Source organism: Amborella trichopoda, chromosome 3, assembly GCF_054954075.1.
Source record: "Amborella trichopoda isolate Santa Cruz 75 chromosome 3, AtrichopodaSantaCruz75HAP2 v2.0, whole genome shotgun sequence".
Classification (NCBI taxonomy): domain Eukaryota; kingdom Viridiplantae; phylum Streptophyta; class Magnoliopsida; order Amborellales; family Amborellaceae; genus Amborella; species Amborella trichopoda.
In genome coordinates this window covers 10,292,284-10,309,530 of record NC_142338.1, presented here as the reverse complement: position 1 = coordinate 10,309,530, position 17,247 = coordinate 10,292,284, and the positions used below count along the sequence as shown (strand labels likewise).

Here is a 17,247-nt window from a genome sequence, read left to right as displayed (position 1 = left end):
TCTGCCTCTTGATCACACATGCATATTCTTCGAGAAGGTTTCCGCAGCAAAACTATACATCTGGCTGGCTGACCCACCCTTGTGCCGATACATTTATTTTGTATCTGGCTGCGAGATACTACCATCGATTCCCCACGAGTGACGTGTACTATATGTCTCAGACCTTCGCAATAGAATCATGAAATCCCATGTAAACTAGACTTTAAATCCATGAGGCTCGAAAATGCAATTTGCATTGTATTGTTCAAAGAAGAGAATAGGTATCATCTCTATTCCATTCACAGTTTTTAAGTCCATGGATTTCTTAGTTTGACAAAAACGAAAAGTACACCCGGACATTAGGAATCTTCTGATGGAGGCAACCAGATCCACCTTGAGTAATATATCTTTTATGGCATGATCAATCAGTACACAGGTTGGAACTCATATGAAGCTTCACTTGCTTTTCCTAGAGCTTCACAACCTACGCAAGACCTGGCAGCATCCAAGATGCGTGGACCCCTCTATCCTCTCAGCCATGTGTTTCGGTATGACGAGTTATCACGCAAAGAAGCATCATGGGCTTTATATTCCATCACATAGCTATGAGGAAGCTTCAACTGCCGCTTGATTGAATCTCTCAAAGCCATCACAGTCTGGTAAGAAAAGAAAAAACCCTCGAGGAATAAGCAAAAGAGAAAAAGTGTACAAATGGTTGTATATAGCATTCCAAGGCTACATACACCATTCCTTGTCACCGACCAATATTTTACGAGATTAAGTGGTGTAATTGACAGTGGATATACTTTGAAAGCCATAGACCACAGTATATTAGAATATGGTTTATTTTCCAGTGAAAATAAAAGCCACGATAAGTCATTATAGAGTGTTACTGACCTGATGGTCGGATGCATTCCGATTCCAAACGCTTAGAATGTCCTCACTGAAACGGATACTTAGCACGGCTCCACATATGTTGTCTCCACAATCCAGTTGATCACCAACTAATGCCAAGGCCTGCAACACTCCAATACATTAAGGTTATCCCACTATGAGATCACATCAGGACATAAATCATACTGATAAAGGCTATCCTTTTCTTTTATTTTCATTGGAAGAAACAAGAGGTGTGAAAGGGAGGCCAGTGCAATTGGTTATCCATTTTTCACGATAAATGGATCACAGAAGTGGTTATCCATTAATCATAAAAAAATTGCAGAAGGAATGTACAAATGTCGGGATGCCCAAATTCGGTCATTGGAGTAAGACAAACAGGTTGCAAAAGGATAGTTTAAGGATTCAGTCATTAGAATAATACAAATAGGTTGCAAAAGGATAGTTTATGAAATATTCTTTAGCCCTACCTTCCTCCCTACCTCTGGGTGCACATGTGCACTTGTGTTGTTTTGTTTCATGTAGTCAAGTAAGGCACACTAGACACACTAAAGTAGTCATAAATGACGACCCTAACAATCAGAAATGCCAGGCTGCAACAATAAGTTTGCAACAATTTATGACTCCATACCTCCAAGACATAACTTAAAAATTAGCTACAACACAAACAGGATAGAATGTCATAAACAACTTTAAATTAAAGAGGAACGAATGGATACTTTGTGCAAATCAGCAGAGGAGACAACCACCACCTCTTTTTGCATTGTGAGGTGGCTGGATTTCTTTTGCCGCTACAAAGTTTCGGGTGGAATTGGGTGATCCCACAGTCAACACAGCAGCTATTCCAAGCCTTCTCCTCTCCCCTCAGCTGGTGGCAGGCATTTTCCTGTGGAGGGCCTCTGTGGCAGCCACCTTTTGGACCCCTATAGACCGAACAAAATTTCAGAATTTTCAAAGGGAGGAGTCCAATCCCACAGCACTGAGGGACCACATCAATTCATTGGTCATTCTTTGGCCCATAACCACCAGGGTCTTAAAGGTCTTACCACTTCCAACTTCCTAAACAACTGACAAGGGTCTTTGGATTTCAGGCCACCAAGATTCACTTGGTACTCCGTACTCCTTATAGGGATCCCCCTGAACCCAACCAAATCAAGCTCAACTTTGACGGTTGCTCCCTTGGCACCCCAGTCCAGTTGGTTATGGGGGACTCTATACGGACCACAATCATAACATCTTACTTTCCCAATCCAGGTACACTGGCGTAGAAGATTTAATCTCGGCAGAAGCAGTAGCACTCTTAGGGGAATTAAGAGATTTAATAATGATTGGGGAACTCCTTAGTCATTGAAGGGGACTACAAAAATGTCATTGCTTAGGCCTCGGGTGTTTCCACTTGCCAATGGCGATTGGATCACATTTTTTTAGCACTTGTTCTCCCTCATTCATGTCTCATTACATCATTACAACAGATATGGCAGGAGGTGATCTCTAGTGCAGATTCGCTAGCAAAGGAAGGTGCAACCTCATGCTCTCCCACCAGTGGAACCAACCCAGGGATTTTTTGAGCTAGGTTCCCAGATTTTTGGTTTTCTGTTGGCTTTTTTTTTTTTTTTTTTTGTAGAGTATGCTGTCTCAGCCACCATTCTTTGTATAGCAGGCTTTTTAGGCCTCATTTTTTGTAAATGGGCACAAGTGTCTGCCTCAATTGTGAATGGTTTTATACAGCGATACACATACAAAAATTAACTGAAAAAAAGGAAAAATTAGAAGGTTTATTTTTAGGTTTTCGTATCACTTGGGTAGCCCCTCAAAATATATTTTCAAAAAAATCCCAGATTGCCCCTATTCAAGATTAGCAACCCTGACCAAGGGCATTTCAGTAACTAATACACCCAAAACAAGCAGTGGAACCCAGTCACTGGGCTTAGGCCAAATTACTGAAATGGCGTTGATTTCAACATTTTCAACCCTGAATATGGGCAACTTAGGTTCTTTTCAAGATATTTTTTGAAGAGATATCTGAGTAAAATGAAACTTAAAAAGTAAACCATTTAATGTTTATTGGGATCTTCTAAACCGCTTAATGATTTTGTAAGGGGTTTTAACCCCGTGGACAATATTTTCCCCTTTTTTGAGTTTGCCTAATGTGTGTTGATACACATATGTTGGGTTATTTTAAAAGGGATAGTACCTATTCAAAGTCTGCATGGAAACAGCTCCCAAACACGAACCAATGTCAATGATGCCTTGAGCACCCAACATCAGTCATCTCTCCAGGATCCCTCTCCCAATTAGATAAAAAAAGGAACCACACTTTGGTGCTCAAACAATGTCCAAATCCAATTCCCCCCAATATCAAATTTGGATCATTCATTTGATGGATGTTAGAAATGGATTTTGGGCTTTTTTAAAGTTAAAAGCCCAAATAACATTTACTTGAAGGAGAAAGTTTTGGAGTGTGGTTGGAGCCCTTGAGGGTCCATCGCGCTACAAAAGCCCAAGAAAAATATAGTGGAGTCAGGTGTGGGCTAATTTCAATAGTATTGGTCGTTGGGACCACAAAATCTTTTCCTCATAAAGAAAAAAAAAAGTAGCAAAGAGTATGATGCGAACATCATACTTAAAAGAAAAAGCAAAATATCTCTGTAGGCCCTATGTTTATGTTTCATATCTCCATAGACCCAAGGATTCAAAACCTATCTAGCAGCATAGAGATTCTATCTATTATATCTCCCAACCCCTTGGACCAACTTTACCCATTTTTCTCTCACCCCATGAATCTCCCAAACCCCTCTCTCTCTCCATATTTCCCCCAACTCTTTCTCTCTCTCCCCATTTTTATCCCAAATTTTTAGAGAGAAAGGGGTTTGGAAGATTCACAAGGAGAGAGAAAAAGAAAAACACCTGAAGAGAGAGAGGGGGGGAATTTAGAAAGGATATCTTTTTAAACAAAAATTGGGCTAAAACAATGAGGTAAAAATGGATAAAGTTGGTCTAGAGGGTTAGAAGATATAATAGATAGAATCTCTATGCCACAAGATAGGTTTTGAAACTTTCGGTATATGGAGAAATAAAACCTAAAAATAAAGTCTACAGAGATATTTTTCCTAAAAGAAATTGTTTGAGGCTCTTCTAAAGAATGGTGCCAGAGGGTGTAAATCCCATCTCAAATAGCTTATAAATATAGACCCCGGGGACCGCCTTGGGCTTCTTATAAGGCATGGATGAGTAAAGAAGGGGGTTTCGGAAGTGAAGTGGTCTTAAGGGAACTCTATGTTCAAGCAGACGAAAACGATCATCCGGGCAGCCGCCGGGTGCCGAGGGCACATGGAGGCCACCGTGTAGGGGACTGTGGGGGTGGGGGTGGGGGTGGGGGCGGAAGTGAAGGTGGGTCAGAAAAGTGGGGATGGGGGATTTTTGACACCCATTAGCCATTTAAGTGAAAATACAAAGTCCCATAACATAAATGTACATCCATAAGCATTTCAAACATTACTTCAAATGTGAAAGTTTCGACGTTCAACTTCAACACAATCCACAAATCCAAAAAATTCCAACACATTGTAGAGTTCCAAATTTAAAGTTCTAACATACAAACATGACATTACAAATAAATAAATGTTCATGAACTTAGAATTACCTAAAAAAAAGACAACATAATACAATGCTCAAAAAAAAAAAAAAAATGAAACCCTAAACATAAAACATTTAAATCTATTAATCTTTCCAATCCAATTGAAGAGTAGGCTTCAATTGCTTAATTTTGAATGCCAAAACTTCTCTCTTGCAACCTCTTTGGTCAACTAAAAGTCTCGGGTCGAATGCCTTCCGATTTCACAAGAAATTGAAAACTTCTTGTTCGAGAGTGATTTTCCAAAAACTTTCGATTCAAGATAAAAAAGCTTGTTTTAGGGAGGTTTGGGGATTAGAGACTTAAGGAAACAAAACTTGGCACTCCTGGGAAAATGGTGGAGGCTAGCTTATCACGAGAACCAATTATGGGCTCAGGTGATAAAAAGCAAATACAACATCCCTTCTTCAAAGTGGTTGCCAGAGATTAACACACCTACATCAGGGTCAGGCATATGGAACTCTTTAAGATCCATCCTCCCAACCTTTAGAGAGCACATTAGATTCCATGCAAGAGGAGGAAGTAGAGTGAGATTCTGGGAGGACAAGTGGCTAGCCTCCTATACACTCAAAGCCAAATTCCCCTCACTTTATATCCTTTATAACTGCAAAGAATCCACAATAGAGGAGATCATGACCAACTCAAGCAGCAGAAGGACTTGGAGTCCGTCTTTTAAAAGGCAGCGATCTGAGGACGAACTTATTGCTTTCTCTTCTCTAAGCCTGGAATTGTATGGAGTCTTCCTCGCTCAGTCAGGGAAGGATTCGATGATATGGACTCCTTCCCCATCAGGAAGATTCACTGCTAAATCTTTTTACAAGGTTCTAGCAGGGGGGAATGATTATTCTGACATCTCAAGCAAAGCATGGAACTTTATATCTCCACCTAGGGCCCAATTCTTTCAATGGCTTGCAACTCTAGGAAAACCCCTAACCATTGATAATCTCCAGAAAATAGGCTTTCAAAATACCTAACAGATGTGTAATGAGCTTAGAAGAGAAAGAAAATGTTACACACATGTTATTACACTGCAAGTTCGCCTTTTCTGTATGGAGCAAACTCATCCAGTTGTTTAGTTTGACGTGGGTGATTCCACCTTCCATTCCGTCCTTGATAGCCCATTCTTTCGAGGACAAATGGAGAAAATTAGGTAAAATTCTGTGGAAAGCATCCTTAGCGGCTACCCTATGGCACCTTTGGAAGGAAAAAAACTCTAGAACGTTTCGAGGGGAAAAGAACTCCACCCTCACTCTCTTCCATAAAATAAAAAACTGTTATTTTTTGGGCAACCCACCATCAATGGTTTACGGGAATCTCGGCATCTTCCTTTCTACAAGAATGGAGTAATCTTCTATTCCTCACCCATTATAAAAGTGAAATCAATCCTAGATGGACCCCTCCCCTAGAAGGTCAGACTAAACTCAACTTTAATGGGTGCTTTTTAGGTAACCCTGGTCCTGCAAGCATTAGAGGAGTGTTTAGAAACTTTGAAGGAACCATCCTCCTTTCGTTTTCGGAGTCCATAGGAAAAAGACTCACAAACAGCGTAAGCTTTGGCCCTTCTAACTGGAATCAAACGTTTTAACCTTATGTGGGGTAGAATCCTGCTCATAGAAGGAGACGCCAAGAATATCATAACCTGGGGATCTGGGAAAAGCGACCCACCTTGGTATTTGAGTCACATTTTTTATGAGATTAACCACTTATGTAGGGACCTGGTTGTCACGTGGCAGCATACTCGAAGGACCACAAACGCAACCGCAGACGCACTCGCTAAAGGCGCAGCATGCCAATCTTCTTCACAGAATGCATAATTTAGATATACTATGTGCAAGGACAACTATAGGCCCTTCTTCCTTTTGTCCACTTTTGTAGTTGGGCAGTTCTATAAGCCCCAGCATGTAAACTAGTTTAATGTAGAGTCCAACTTGTGACTGGACTGCTCTTGGCCCTCCCCTCAGGGACCACGATACAGTTTGGGCTAAGCTTAGAGGCCAGTGTACCTTATGTACTATGTACTGTGTTTCGCTCTTTTAATTTCAACTTAACAGTTATAAAAAAAAATGTGTTTTTGGTAGGAAAATCTATCTCACTAGGGTTTGGGGCCCCAAAATACCCCCATAACCTATTTCCCCCCTTTTCAAAGGGGAAAATTACTCAGGACGACTGCATTTTTTGGATCGCCAAAAGGGACCAAGGGGTGCTCGAACGGTAGGAACTGAGCGACTACCCAGGTCTACCGCCATGCCCAAGGCTGTATAGCCCTAGGATGGGACGGTGAGACCTCCCAGCCGCCCAGTATAAATCCCAATAGAAATCTGACTTTGAGTGTCGCATTTGGTCTGTTTGGGCTGCTCATCCTATAAGAAATATAAGATTTGGGGCCAATTCTCAACCATAGAATCTTTCCCTCATATGCAGAACATGGTCACAAAGAGTATGACTCAAATTATTTTCAAATCTAAGCACTTACAGTCGACTATATTTTCAAATCTAAGCACTTACAGTTGACTATATTTTCAAATCTAAGCACTTACAGTTCACTGTGTAGGCTCTTCTAAAGAATTGGTCTCCCAGGGTGTAAAACAATGCTTCCTATTAAAAGCTAGAATGGATGAGCAACTTAAGGGGTATCCAAAGTGAAGAACCAGTTTGGAATGACTGTTTACTCTTTTAGACAAATATATTTTGACAAGGCAACTTTAGAAGCAACCCATTGATTATGTTTTCCATTATAAATTCTAATAGAAATCTTGATAGTATTCTAGTATAGATCTCTCTCTTTTTCTCTCTCTAAACTATCATCCCTGAAGTATCTTTGCTTAAAAATCTCTTTGCCAAAAGAGAGAAGTTGCGTGTGTGTGTGTGTGTTTATATATATATATATATATATATATATATATATATATATATATATATATATATATATATATATATATATATGGGATATTCTAAACAAAGGTTCAAGATAGAGAGAGTTGTGAAGGGTGGATTTATTAATTTTGTTGTCTATTTTTTAAAAAAAGTTATTTTTGTGGGGAATATTTGTAAATATTACTACAAGACAAAAGGTATTTTGTCATCTTTATAAAAGATAAAATTGAAATTTTAATTAAAAGACAAGGGCACTCTACAAACATAATGCTAACTTCCAAAATGCCATTGTATTTTTGTAAAAATTTCAAATTTGCCCTTGCTTAATAATAAAGTTACCTATTTAAAATATTTTTTAATAAAAAAGTAATGGTTGTTTTGATAAATACACCCATCACAACCCCTTCTAACTAGAACCTTTGTATTTTGCGGGGTTGTTAACTCTAAACAAACCCTATATATATATATATATATATATGGAAAACACTACGCAACGCCTATAGGCCAAAATGAACAGTGATTTTTCCTACCCCCATCACTGTCCAAAGTTCATCACGCGGTCACGAAGTGTCCGGTACTGTTTCATTTTTCATTTTTTTTCTACAAATCAGAATGACCTGAAATTTGGAGCGTGTATTCATCAAAAATAGGGGAATCTTTGAAAAATATAAAAAAAATATTTTACAAAAAAACAATTGACCAAAAGACCCCTGAAACTTTTTGGGGGTATTTTGGTCAACTTGTTTTTCGCGGATAATGTTTTTATATTTTTATTAGATGTGCCTCAGTAAGATGTACATACCCTCCAAATTTCAAGTCATTCTGATTAATAAAAAAAAATGAAAAATAAAACACTACTGGACAATCGTGACCGCACGATGAAACTTGGACGGTGATGAGGTTAGGCGAAATCACTATTCATTTTCACCTATAGGTGTTAAGAAGACTTTTCCTATATATATATATATATATATATATAGATAGATATATAGATATCTTTTATGGCGATGTAATAGAAGCCAACAAAAAAGAAAGGAAATTTAATAAAAAATTAGAAAAGTATATTAACGCTAATTATGTGTATAAAAAATAGGAACTATAATAACAAGGGATTCCTACAATACAATTTAGCATATCCAAAGAAATCTAGAAAATAATAAATAGAAAATTAAACAGCTCTAAAATAATATTGAATGAATTAAAAAAGATATAAAAATAAAAAATCGATTTTAGTTAAATATTTAAAAGATTTCTTTTCATGTAAACTCTTAACAAGAGCATCATGAACATATTTGCCACTTGCCAATGATGTATGAAAATGAAAAAGCACATGGGTGAGCCTCACTGATGAGAGAACAAGTTACCGTAAGAGGTTACTCCACCAAACGTATGAAAATCCCAAACAGATATATCTTGTGTACTGAAGCAGAGGAGACCAATGGCCATCTCTTTGTCCACTGTAAGGTGGCCTCATTTATTTGGGCTCAACTCCTACTGTTATTCCAATGGCAGTGGGTCACTCCACCAAACGTCCCGCAGCTTCTAAGTTCAATCTTCTCTACCCCATGGCTTAAGGCTGGAACCCTGTTGTGGAGAGCTTTGGTGGCTGCCACTTTGTGGGTAATCTGGAACAAAATAAACGCCAGAATTTTTCGAAGTCAAAACTCATCTGCGGAAGCTCTACTAGATCAGATCAAAGGAGCTGTCATTTTTTGGGCAACCCACCACAAACACTTCAGTGGCCTTTCCCATTCCAACTTCCTCCACAGTTGGAACCCCATTCTCAGATTCAACCCTTAGAGGCCCCCTTGATCCTCCCTTTGGAGACCCACCCGATGATGGGCAAAATGGTGATGTATAAAAATTTTTGGCCTCTCTAGGCTCCTTGTATAGGGAACCCGTTTGTGGGTAGCCTATTTTTTTGGGCGGAACCCATGTGTGGGTATTAAGACCACCTCCTTTTCTTTGTACTTTATTTAGTTAATATAGAGTTAACATATTAAAAAATAAATAAAAACAAGTTACCCTCAGAGGTCAATTTAAGGACTGAAAGTCCTAACAAGATGGGTTGTCTTTGTAAATCATTGTATGAAACTCTATAGGAGGATGGAGGTTAGGTCTTCCTAAGAAGGCTCACTGTAACAATCCTAAACTTTAAAAAAAAATATATATACATATATAATAATAATATTAATGGTGTTAACAGAAATAAATACAAAAATAAAAATAAAAATAAATAAATAAATAAACAAAATAATAAGTATATATTAGTAATGATAATAATACTAATATACCGTTAGGATATTGTTGCTTTTATATTAACAATAAATAAAGATATTATTGTTAATATATTTGAGGGTTCAATTTTACTTGGGTGGACTTAGGTCCACCACCTTAAAGGTTTATAATCACACTCCTTTAAACGGCACCTTGCATTGAGGTGTATCTTTTTATACGCCTCTTTCTCTCTCTTTCTCTTAAAACATCAAGTCTTTCTTTTTCTCTCTCTGCGTTTGTAAGTCAAGAGGCTTCTCTTTTTCTCTCATCAACCTTCATCTCAAAACCTTCCCTATCTCTACTCTCTGTAAACCTCTCTCTCTAACCATGGCCTATGAACCATATACACACGAGACTACGATGACGCATATGATAAGCCCACATCCAAAACTGATGCTCACCCAATTTCGGAATTAAAGTAAGTGACATCGTCTTTCTGAAAAATAGTTTGTTTTCAATAAATAGTGATATTTCCGTCCAGGATCTTTATTTTATAAATTTTGTGTAAGTGACTTCATTATCTTGAAAAATAATCCGTTCTTTTTAAAAATGAAATGAAAAAAATTACTTCTGCTTATTATCATGAATTTTAGGCGCGATAAATTTTATGCGCAAGCAACCTCATTATTTTGAAAAAATATTTTTTTTAATAAAAATTGTGATATTTTATCTATGTTAGAAATTTTAAATGCTGTAAATTATTAGAACTAAATTTATTTATTTTTCTTGTCTATTGTTAGAAAATTTTAGATACTGTAAAATTATTAGAAATAACTGTGATATTTCTATTGTTAGTAAAATTGTGTGATTTCTTTCTACTGTTTTTGAATATTTAGACATTGTAAATTTCATGTGCAAATGACTGCCGTATTATTTGAAAACTGATAATTTTGTAATTGATTATAATGTGAAATATTTATTTGCGAATTGACATCCCATAAATTGTGATGATTCCGTATTCTTGAATTTCTATAAGAGTTTTTCTATACATATTAAATTGGCAATTATGCTAGAATGTCTTTACAAACTGCTACCTTTCTAAATTTGAGCCCAAAATATTTGATTGGTTATTTTTGAAAGTGACTGTTATTAATGGGTTCAGTGAAATTCATATTAACGATTTCAGTGATATGTTGAGTACATGATATTACTGCTTTCGAATGTTTAAAGAGATTTAGAAATAATTTAAGTATGCAAGTGGACTCATCCGGTTCGCCGGTGAGGTATAAGTGGACCTACCCGGGACGCCGGTAGGGATTAAGTGAACTCATCCGGTACGCCGGTGAGGTATAAGTGGACCTGCAGGGATTAAGTGGACCTATCTGGGACGTCGATAGGGATTAAGTGGACCCATCAGGACGCTGATGGGGTATATAGGTGACCTACTTGGGACGCCAGTAGGGTATTTTGTGAAATCCTTTGAATTATGCATTGCCGTTAAAGTGTTATATGCATTTCAATTATTCGGGTTATACTTAATTATGCATTTATTGAAAGTGAAACTGTTGATGCATTTCTGTTAATAGATCTTCTTTTTGAAAATATTGATATCTTTCAACCATGATTATTTTTAGGATTATGATGATCACTTACTGAGTAGCCAAACTCATCAAACTATGGTAAACATTTTTTCAAGATAACTGCGGATTCATTTTGAGTGCTAGTCAAGATCAACCTTGGAAGATATTGTTGTCGTGCTAGCTTTCTTTATTTACTTTGTAAGACCTCGCCACTTTAAATTTGTCCTATCAAGAGATGTATATATGTTTTGGACTGTCACATCTCAAGAATATTTGTATTGTAAATTCTTGAGGTGTGACACTCACGATATAGGTTAGGGCTGGCTTAGCCCAGTTGAGGTGCCACATGACTCTTTTTGCGAACAATAGACCATCTTATGCTGCAATAGCCAAGGCAGGCCTATCTGCATTATGAACAACGCCAAGGAGGACAAGGCCAAGAAATCCTCAACAAGATTAGTCTCATCACAGAATGTCACGCAAGCTTGTGCTTAGAGAGTATCCGGTGCATGTCAATTGGATTATCCTGCAGTTTGTTCATAAGGTGGTATCCTTAGACTTGAGCATGCCCTACACTAAGGCTATGCATTGTTTCATAAACCATAAGCCCCCATAATTTGAAGGACCGTCATGGGTATAGTTGTTGGCAATGGGAGCAGGATCGGGGCATCATGAAAAGCTAGAAGATTACTATGGTAGGGAGCCTGCCCACAAAATGCATATGTTAGGGATCTCGATCCCAATCTTTTGAAGAACTCGATCCCAATTCCCAACCTTTTGGGGATCTTGCTTCCAATCTTAAAAGAGTATATATAGTTTAGGACTATACGTACTCTTTGAAATAGAAATCTCTTTATTTACAGTAGGCAAGCAAAGCAACTGCATTAGATATATAGTTGCATACGAGCTGGCTATAAAAAAAGAAAATCATCAGTTTGGTTGCTATCTTGGTCTTGAAGGTAGGGATCAAGATCTAAAAATGAGATCACTTGACAATCCCTTTCCCGAAGTAGAGAAAGATTCCGAAGCAGAATAGCTACCTAGGTTGGGAGATCTAGGCAACCATGGTTATGAACTAATGATTCTTGTAAATGTGCAAATCCTATATTTTCTGAAATTTTCTACTTGTTTTCTGGTTTTTGTCACAGTTTTCTCTATTTTTTCCATTTTTTGTATTTTCCTGAGTTTTTTAATTTTTTACTATTCTGGTGAATGGGTCCTGTTCGACGAGTTCAACCTCCAGTCCACTCATGACAAAACTGGTTTCATTGTAGAGTCTTGCTCACACAACATCTTCACTTGGATAGATATTTCATATTTCTACTGCTGATTGCACTTCAGATACCTCGATGTATCTAATCAACTCAACTAGCATTCACTATTGGAGTATGAGTAACATGAAGACATGGAAAGTGTCAATTAAGGGTTAGGAGAACCATCCCTAGTACGAGATCTCGGTGTCTCAATTATAAAAAATGCCCAACATTGAAGAGAAACAAATATAAACAAATCAAAATAGAAAACCATATCCATCCCCAAACACATTATTCATCTTGATAATGTCATTAAACTATTATCTTCTAGTATGATAGCGGTAAACAATTGACATTCCAAATACAAACCTCTGAAATAGCTACTTACCCAAAAAACCTCTGAAATGGCTAAGAGCCAATTATAAATTCTTTCTTGAGGGAAAACTCTTGACCATCAAACTCAGCTATTTGTCCAAAAGAAATAAAAATGAGCATGCAAAGTACCATTCTCTTACCAAATCCTCCCAAAAGCGACCTGAAACAACCTTTTTAAAACGTATTATCCACTTTCCACCATTGCAATTTGCAGAGTCCTGAAAAAAAAAACAAAAACAAAACAAAACATATATCAAAACAAAGATATGTCAAAGACTGCACTAACAAAAAAAATAATGTCTAAAGAATAATGAAGTATAGGTGTTCAGTTCAGCCATTAACCTAACATATCACCATCTTAGTTATGTATGAGGAAATTATCCAACATAATTGGTATGTTTTAGCAGCTTGGCCCTATAATTTACCTCCCACAAAGGTCGGATGCCCTCCTTGAAAAGATGCAAATCTGTAGGATTTGGCAAGGAAGATGGGCGGACAAGATGGCAATAGGAGACCCAAAACCCTTCAACCTATAAAACATCATAACAAAAACATGAAAGATGATGTTACCAAATGTAGCCCCTTTTCTTATTAATTAATTAAATAGACTTCCTATCATGCGTCATCAAACCAAAAGTAGATTGGAATTTGGACTTACCGTACTAAACTCCACAATTTTCTTTATATTATCTTCATAAGACGTTTGGGACCGAACCCCAGGTGTCCGACGGGTGTACCAAAAAACAAACTTTTGCTGAAAATGGGAGTGTGGAAATAGTTCAGTGCAATAGCAGTATAAGAAGTACGGCATCGAATGTCATGTGCAATATCAGTTGAAAGTTGAAAAGAAAAAGGAACTGTCCAAGCAGATCTAGGTCAATCGTGGCTGAAAATCATCCATCCTATCCAAAATGGGAACATATAGTCCTTTCAAGGACCACATAATAAACCTTAGTACTTCAACCTCTTCAAAGACTCCCACAAATGTAGGAGAAGCTTGCCACTGATTACTTTAAGCTAAATGAAGTCATCTACCTTATTATAGTTAGTTATAGGTCAAGAATTATTTGCTACTTAAATAAGACATCTGTGAAAAACCATGTACAAATATTTTGAAAGGGCATTGATATCAATACAAACAAGTTAGGACATTGATATCAATACAAGGAAAGGGCATGTCAATATATGAGCAACATGTCGATTACAGACAAACATATATAAATACTTTAATAAATTTACATATTACTCATTAATATACTGTCACCAGTTATAGAAAAAAACCATGTACAAATATTTTGATGATCCCATCAAACACAGCATTGGTGATGGAGATCAAGTAATTCGCTACTTAAATAAGACATTTGTGAAGAACTCAGATGGCTGCTCTGCAGTAAAAATATTGGACAGATTTTCACTGAGACGGAGATGAACCAACAAAAGCTCCCATAGGATGAAGTCTAAGTCTTCATAGTTGACTTTCAACATGCTTCATGTAATTATAAAAAGACTGGATCCAAAAAATCGAAAGGGAACCAACAAAATTCGCAAATTGAAGAAAAAATACATAAAGATGAAGCAAACTAGGCAGCAAGGGACCCACCTTAAGAACATTTCAAGAATTATTTTTGCTGTAAAGTGCCACCACCGCCCTCCCCCTGGGTTGTTGTATAGTATATATTAATGCAAACGGGGTAAGTGATGTAGAAGGAGGATCGCATATTAATATAGAGGGAAAGGGCCAAGAGATGGATAAGGAGAACTATATATTAGTATACATGGGCAAGAAGAACTCCACCATTGCTGCTACCCAAGCCTGGATGAGAAAGGACGAGGGTTGTGTGAAATTAGCATCCAGCATAGAACTTTTGCCACATCTCTATCATGAATCTTGATCCAATGTTTAGAGTGGTATGGTAGAATAGGACTCGTGTAGCGGAGCCCAAATAGTTGGGATACGGCTCGGATGATGATGATGATATATAGGAAAGGAGAAGAACAAGAATCAAGGACTGGGACTTGAGGCTCGAAGATTAAGAAGAAGAAGAATAATTGATGCAAGGTGGGGATTCAACCAGGGGACATATTATTTATAGGCTTCGCAACAAAGATTCGAATGATTAGACGGCTTCTTAAAAATTCCTTTCATTTTTTCCATAAGGATATCGAGGCTCAAAAGTTCAAGAAACTTCTTTTTTTCTTCCAAGGAAGAAATTCAGAATTCAATTAAGTAAGGAGCGACACATATGAAAAATAAGAGCCTCTATTCATAAGATTTGTGAAAAATGTCGACTGATTCGTAGGCGAGGACGAATTATGGTAATTTGTTCCAATCTGAGACATAAACAGAGACAAAGGTAATTTTTCTATTTCTAAAAGAGGACTTCACAAGGTGGGCCACCTAGGTGGGGTATGTAGGGCCCTCCCCTAGACGATCACCCAAGGCCTTTGGCTGCCTAGGTCCTCGTGGTTTCTAAAACAATGATAATACCCACTGCTGAAGTAGATAGTATCGGGGGCAACACATGTATTTTCAATCAAACTATATTGTGAGCATAAGTTGTGGGCCAAAAAGAAATCCAAAATCCCCATTAGGACATGATTTGTGATTTGTGAACTAACAATGAGAGTTCAAGGCCAAGATTAGAAGAAGACGAATATGCATGACAATAAGTTGGGCTACCCCTGACCAGGGCCAAGCTCGGGTCTCCAGGCCGTGAACCTGCTCAACCGAAGGGCTGGGTCCAGAACCTTTACTTGAGGATGGCCTGGGTCTTACTGGCCAGATTGGGCCATGAACTGCTCAGCCTGATAAGAACTTGGGCCAAGCACTATAGGCCCAGCCCCGGCCAGGTCCTATTGACCACCTATGTTGGCCCTAGCACGGGTTTAGTGAGGTCAGGCCCCCCAATGCAATGCCAGGCCTAAACATGAAACAAAGAAATGCATGCTAAATGGTGAAAATACTGTTAAATGTATTTTGCACCATAAAATGGTGATATTGGGTGGGTTTGCAGAGAAAAACGTCTGCGAACCTAACAATAAGCTAAAATGGAGTGTTACTTTGGCTGTTTATGATTCTTGCTCAACTAAAAAATTCATGGGAACACTTACACGATTACTGTAAACATGAGGGATACCTATAGGCCTAAAAGTTTTCTGAGATAACCTATGTAGGTGAACCAAAAGAAATGAAGCAACAGCATAAGGTAAGAGATAGCTCCTGAATATCACCACATAGTAATATAATCAACACAAGAAGTACTTTTGTTGTTCAACAATAAGATGTCACACAAAAAAGGAAGAATCAAACTATCTCATGAGAAATCAGTTGCAACGATGGTTTCTTGAAAGTTCACAAACCAGGTTCTATGGCTCTCTATAATGCATTATATAAGTATGAAAACTATCAAGAAAGAAAATCCAATACGAAATCTATAAGTAAATTGGAGCCCTAACACGGAACCGATGAGTAAAGTCTAAACATATGTAAAATTTTCAAATTTAACTGATGGGAGAAGTTCACTGGAGCGGAAGTGAGTGAGAGATTAACGACCTCATGTAAACCACACAAATGATAGAAGTAAAAGAAAATGATATTCAAAACCAGAACAAACAAATCTCAGTTCCAGTGAATCGATAACAGAGAGCTCAAGTCACACTCATAATTTTGCATAATCCAAAGCTAAGGCGAATTTAGAATAATAACAAGCAGCTATATCTTACTGTAAACCCAACCGACCACGAATTGACTCGGAAAATCCTAATAAGCGAAAAACAGGGTCATCAGAATTTCCAAAACTCGTTTTGGATGGACAGATTGAAGATTCATTCAATCAAATAAAGAAGGAATATGAGAGAGAGAGAGAGAGATTCAACCTGCAAGGGGTGCAACCCTTCTCTCAAATCGCGGCTCTGGCGGTCTCTCTCCTCGGCCTCCTTGCGGAGCTTCTCATTTCCGCTTTCTCTCTCCTTGGCTGCAACTTCCATGGAGGATCGATCCTTGCCATCGCCTTGTTTCTCAATGGTGTCCATGCTTTCTCTCTCTGAATCTCCTGTACTTTCTCGAGAGGAACTTCGAAGATGAGACTGTTATTTGTAGGTTTGCAAAGGCAAATGGAGAAAATGGGAATTTGGGGGTCAGAGAGAAAGTAAAGAGAGGCACTTCGAATCTTATATACAGAGAGAGAGAGACTTTGAATTTCAGTACAGAGGAGAGGACTGCAGGGGAAGAAGAACGAAAAAGAAATCGATGTGATCCAACGGGTCGACCCAACTTGGGTTCAGGTTTAAGTCCATCTTTTGGAGCTTGAAGGGTTGGTTCGAGGTCAAACACTCTGGACCCAAGAGTCGGTTCAGATCAACTCTATGTCAAGCTTGGACCTAATAGGGTTGGGAGTTATTTTTTAAGAAAAACATAGATTTTATATCATAAAAATATTTT

At 37.9% G+C, this 17,247-nt stretch overlaps 1 protein-coding gene across 1 annotated transcript; it reads right to left on the bottom strand.

Moving 5' to 3' along the window:
- Positions 1-213: 213 nt before the first annotated feature.
- NCBP (Putative cap-binding protein) lies at positions 214-17,067 on the bottom strand. The gene is made up of 6 exons (XM_006858875.4): positions 16,683-17,067; positions 13,465-13,560; positions 13,232-13,336; positions 12,947-13,024; positions 877-996; positions 214-635 (listed from the first exon to the last, which is right to left on the bottom strand). The coding sequence occupies exons 1-6, from the start codon at positions 16,836-16,838 to the stop codon at positions 504-506; spliced, it is 687 nt and encodes a 228-aa protein (XP_006858937.1). The 5' UTR covers positions 16,839-17,067; the 3' UTR covers positions 214-503.
- Positions 17,068-17,247: the final 180 nt, after the last annotated feature.